Source organism: Anarrhichthys ocellatus, unplaced genomic scaffold, assembly GCF_004355925.1.
Source record: "Anarrhichthys ocellatus isolate YVR2014 unplaced genomic scaffold, GSC_Weel_1.0 scaffold72, whole genome shotgun sequence".
NCBI classification, from domain to species: Eukaryota; Metazoa; Chordata; class Actinopteri; order Perciformes; family Anarhichadidae; genus Anarrhichthys; species Anarrhichthys ocellatus.
Genome location: NW_022280102.1, coordinates 3894 through 9638, shown reverse-complemented (window position 1 = coordinate 9638; position 5745 = coordinate 3894). Strand labels below are relative to the sequence as shown.

Here is a 5745-nt window from a genome sequence, read left to right as displayed (position 1 = left end):
TTGCTGACACTGGCAACCCGGGATCTTTCTCCATTTATTCCAAATTTACAACCACGATAGGCCTTTTTCACAGCAGAAATTTCCACTTGTCCTGGTGGGAGAGGCACAGGTGTAATTAATCACACTAACGATGGCTCTGTTGTATTCAAGTGTCCCAGTGAGAGTGACAGTTTGGTCGCGCAAACACTCGCGACCCATCACGCTTAAATGTGTGGACACTGTGCAGAAGACTTTGAGCTGGTGAAGTTGTGTGAAACTGACTGGCACTGAAGAGGTCATAGTTTTTTGGGAGGTACATATAACTACTGGACCGACTGGAAAACCACACTGGTAGCTGCAAAATGTCCCGTGAAGTGTTTAAAAAAACAAAATTGCTGATACAGAGCAGTTTCACGAAATTGAGCCTTTTCCAGCTGGAGGAGGGATCTCTCGTATTGATTGTTGACACTGGGTGATTCTGCTGAGTGGACACTTTCAAGTGCACTGGGTCAGTTGTTCCAGCTGTGTCTTGTACAATGCAGTTTGTGAACTATTCAGCAAAGTGTTTTGGCAGTGTCCCTCACTTTTAGTGTGATGGTGGACTGTGAGACTGAGTTTGTGAGCTGCATACATGGCTGTCAGTAAAGGGAAGTCAATGACTGCAGGACAACCAAAAGACATTCTTTGGCCTGAATCAAGAACTGTGAGTGGTGTTGAGATGCCCAGTATATGTTGATAATGGGTGTTGTAAAGTTCACAGCTGACTCTTGAGAAAGCACCACAAAGATATTTGAGACTGTTTTGTAGCGGTAGGCCTGTCCTTGTTCTAATGCCAGTCAAACCAGTGGTGGAAAGTAACTAATGACATCTACTCAAGTGTTTCTCTTAAGCACAATTTTCATGATACTTTATACTTATCAACAAGTTACTTTGCAGATTTAGATCAGTAGTACAAAATATCATCAAAAAATGTTTTTAGCTGTATTTTTCTAGCATATTAAGTAGTTCAAATTAGCCCCACATTTACGACCTGCAGCATTGAAGTGCACATTAATGCAGCAATTATTATAATACAATTGGTCATTCTGCAAAATGACTGCTTTTACTTTTGTACTGTTCGGATATTTTCATATGAATAGGTTTGTATTACATCAGTTACATTTTGAATGCAGGAATTTTTACTTGTAACAGAATATTTCACTATTACACTGTGGTATAACTACTTTTAGTGAAGTAAAATCAATTTCCTCAACAACTGACAGCCACAACAATACAGACAGACTTATTTTAAGCATAAAAAGTTTGCCATCTGACCCACAGTAAAAGTGTATCTTTGTGAAACTGGTCTTGGGAGACAATAAAGACTCCGCTGTCAACATGAGTAAGTTAACATTTTGAACTCAACAACATTAGTTAAAGTTAAGATAAATGTCAGACATAATCAACGTATGTTGCTATCAGGTAAGTTCATGGTTTGAGTCAGGGTTGATGGACGTTGCACTTGGCAGTTACATTTTATTTGGCTAAACATATGTGAACAGAGAGAGAGAGAGAGAGAGTGGGGGTTGTATGTTGTTGACAGTCGATACAAAGATCAGTACTGATAACACTTGGTGGCTTTGTATTTCAAAACTTGACCAGAAATAACCTGACTCCAATTTCACAGAATGTATCGTACATCCGCATTATCTTTTTTGACAGTGTTCCAGTCTCACACACATACACGTTACTGACGTCAGTAATCACAGAAGAGAAGTAGGCTAACCTGCAGGTACAACGTCAGTATTGTTTTAAAGAAGATGATGAAACCCACAAAGAGATGTCTCTGTAGTGTGAATGACACACAATAAACAGCACTATAGGTGAGATACTGTGCGACATCTCCAGAGCGCACGTCTCGTATCCCCTGCTTAGTAATTAACAGACTGGTTGATTATTAACGTAAAGCTCCTGAATCTAATTGTGCAAACAGAAGCTTTCATTTGTTTGGCAAACTCTGTTGAGAGCAGCTCAGTGGCGCTCGTCAGCTCTTTACGCAGGTTCTGCATCAGTAATCAGGGCTGCAGGTGATTGGCCCAATATCTGTGTCCAAAAACAACTTTGTTCCTCTGAACCCCAGCGGACTCCAACCCAGCAGATAACATATTTGCAGGCTATCAGACAGAATAAATGCTATTGCCAAACGTTTGGCAGCAAACTTTTTAGGAAAATATTAAATGACATGGAGAAGTGACAAATATAGTTCAACGAAGAGAAGTATAGCAAGGGCACAATATAAATGCTCTTAATAGGTTGTGTGAGGATAACATGTATGTTGTGCTTGGCAGAAAAAAAATATTGTTTAAGATTATGTGACAATAGACTGAAGTTATTTAAAATAAAACAATAAATAGGCCTCACAGCAAGAAGTTACCTAACTGGCGCCTACAATACCCACAATGCAACTCAAAAGCTCAGTTGGAGATCTGGGTCTGTTCTGCTAGTAGCAGCGAATGTGGCCTTGAGCCCCTAGCCTTAAGCAGAGATGAGGAGCGGGCTGTAGAGGTCTGGTAAGATCACTTCTTTCTAGCTCCAAAACCCCAGATTTTATTTTTCATTTTCAAACTTGTAGTCTTCAGACCCAACCAATGATCGCTTGAGGTAGTTTATCAGAATTCACACAGCTACCAGAGACACTTTTAATTTCATGAATGATCTAAACTTTAACACCCCTTAATAATTAGCCAGTTCTAACCCAAACCTTTCAGACAAAAAAGCCAATTTTCAGAATAAGGTCAGATGAAATTGTGTCTACATTTCTCTAAAAGGTATATTCAAGCCTAATTTTCAATTATTCCTCTTTCATATACACCCACAAACTCACACGAGAGAGAGAGAGAGAGAGAGAGAGAGAGAGACCTGCACGTAATTACTGTCCCTGTGGTGTTTTTCAGATAACGCCTAATACGTACATTTGTAGTCAACAGATCAATACCTTTTACGCAATGAAATGGTGCTGGGGCCTTACAAATACCGGCAGGACACGACAGTTGGTCATAGTCGAGCAGACAGAAGGATTGCAAGCTTCAAACAAGAGTATTTCTCTGATTTTACAAAGACAAGCAAGTGTACAAGATTAGTTGGAATTGCGGAAAACAGTAAATCTAATTTCACATAGATCACAAATACATTCTTCAAGTGCAGCAGACCTAATTAATCTGCAAAATGCAAGCTGTTGGTCAGTGTTCAGTGTGTGCCAGCCGTGCTGCCGGAGGACTACTGCGAAATCCGACAGACCTATCACTGCTGCGGACCAACAAGAATGGGCTCAGGAGAGGAGCAGCCTGCATCCGTTTCATAAGGTAGGTTATGAATCAAAAGCAATGTCGTTGCCTTGACTCAGACATTGCCTGTAGATTTAGCAAATTAAAACTACAAGATTACAACTCACAACACTGCCAAACTGTAAGCTGAAATACCATTGATCAAGACTAATAACATTCTGCCTCATTTTTCAGCAGCAGGAAGCCTGGAGTTCAGAAGTTGGGAGAACGAACAGATACTGAGCACATCAGCAAAGCGCCCTTAAGTGTTGGCCGTGGGCTTTATGCTATCCCTTTTACACAGGTGGGTTAGTGTCCAACCACAGACCAATGTACTGGAGCTGCACAAATCTTGTGTTCCTTCAGACAGAGTTGGTTTTTGTTCTTCATATTATGTACTTGGCGACATTGAATGCAAAAGTTAATATATTGAATTTTCCCACATTTGTAGCAAATGGAAAACCTCTCTCATGACTCCCTGATCAGAAGAGCTGCCTCAGTGGTTACAGACAGTTCAAGTACTTTCCTCTCCCAGACCTCCTTGGCTCTAATAAACGCCCTGACAGACTACTCAAAGGTAGGTTGTCATCTTATGTGAAAACTTTTATCAACAACTTACAATTGTCAATCTGAGGGTTTTATGATTTAAATCTGTACATATTTCTATAATTTCATGGTGAGAAAACTACCTCTAAGACATTACATTAACTTCAGACAGTGTTTTTATGTTTTTGCAGTTGATTTGCACATGTACAAATCCAGATTTTCATTTTGAAAATGACCCTGTACTGTCCCTGACTGCCTGCCCTCCCTTTGTTTGCAAACAGGCTGTGCACACACGCATTGCTGTCCAAAGACGCTATTTAGCCTCATTGGGAAAACTGACCCCAGCAGAGAAGGATTCGTTTCTGGAGGTGATCAATGGCCAGCGTGCAGAGGTTAGTTTGTGTAGTTGAAAACACATATATGTACTCCAGCTCTCTTTTTTTTGTTAAAATCTGAAACATTTAAATCAGCTATTGCTATATGCAAAAACAATCTAAAAAAGACACATTTATTCATTCATCTCTTTTTCCTAACAGGCTAGTGACAGACTACATGAATGCAAACGTATTGAGTCAACCTGGATCAATGCTGTCAACTTGTGTAAAATGGCAGCCGAGGCAGCACACACCTCAGGTGAGTGAAAATCAGATGCTGTCACGCAGCAGAGCTTGAATTAAGAAATGGATTAAGCGGACTGGAGTGCCTTCTTAATTAAGCTCCACATGTAATGTTTGAACTTAATCTGGTGCTACCTCAACCCTCAAACTTTCTCAGCAATTTAACAAATTGCGTGTTTGAATCTTTGTGTGTTTCCAGGAGCCGAGCAAGCGTCCATCACAGTGAGGACAAACATTCAGGTGGCCCAGTCGCAGGTGGGGGAAGCTAGGAAACTGTCAGCGGATGCAGAGAAGAAGTTGGCCGAGACTAAAGTGGAAGAGATCCAAAGGATGGCAGAATATGTTGCCTTTCTAGACAATAACGAGGACCACGAGGTGCATGAGGCGTATCTTCGAGAGGACTAAAACAAATAGACAGACATATTGAAAACAGCAAAAGAAAACAACGTATGTTTGTATTTCCTATTATGGTTCTCTTCTTTTTGCATTCATTACATTAATTAATGTTGCATTAATCCTTATTTAAGACTATTTATTTGATTAGTGAATGCCAGCTGCTTTTCGAGCAATGATGGAGTAATGATTATCCAATCTTCAGTATACACTCTGTGGCAGCGGGGCTTATCCAACATCGGATCACAACGTTGTTTATTGTTTGTTTTGTTGTAACAAAGACATATTTTTATAATGCTATTGTTTGCATCGTTTTTTTCACTGATCACATAACAGCAAAAATAAAATTATTTTCGATTTGATTCAACATATGTGTGATGGGTCCTTGATTTTTGCCGTGATCCGTGATAAATGAATATGTTATGGCTATGTGGTTACGGACCGCTGTCACTTCACAACGAGAAGGGTCTTAGAATATCTTCTTTGCCTGTGAAAGGTTTGCTAAAGACGAAAAACGTGTGTGATGGCAGCATTATCGGCAGATAAATAATATTGTACATAAAGCATGATCTTCAACAAGCTGTGCAGTTATAGAAAAATAATGCACAAGAGCCTTTATGTTAGCCTAAACATTATGAACAATCCATGAGTAGCACAGAAATTCAATAAAAAAGCAATATTCAGCTTCGTATTGCCTTTTTATCTTAACCCTATATAAATACTGTATACATACTGTATATATAGAGATAGTTCAGTGTCATATTTCACTTGTTGCAACACCTTAACACTAGATGGACGTGTTGTATGTGCAAGGCCGTATCATGCTTCTACTATGTAAACCTACAGTAACTGTGTTTACTTTGTAATATAGAGTGATGATGGGATACTACTGACTCATAGAACTGGAG

The 5745-nt window shown here is 39.7% G+C and overlaps 1 protein-coding gene across 2 annotated transcripts; it reads left to right on the top strand.

Moving 5' to 3' along the window:
* Positions 1 to 3033: 3033 nt before the first annotated feature.
* Positions 3034 to 5187, top strand: diabloa (diablo, IAP-binding mitochondrial protein a). Of its 2 annotated transcripts, none has more exons than XM_031873622.1 (6): positions 3034 to 3320; positions 3480 to 3585; positions 3733 to 3858; positions 4109 to 4219; positions 4364 to 4460; positions 4644 to 5187. In XM_031873622.1, the coding sequence occupies exons 1-6, from the start codon at positions 3184 to 3186 to the stop codon at positions 4847 to 4849; spliced, it is 783 nt and encodes a 260-aa protein (XP_031729482.1). In that variant the 5' UTR covers positions 3034 to 3183; the 3' UTR covers positions 4850 to 5187. The 2 variants fall into 2 exon arrangements, with proteins under 2 accessions (XP_031729482.1, XP_031729481.1); XM_031873621.1 differs by having other exon boundaries at positions 3477 to 3585.
* Positions 5188 to 5745: the final 558 nt, after the last annotated feature.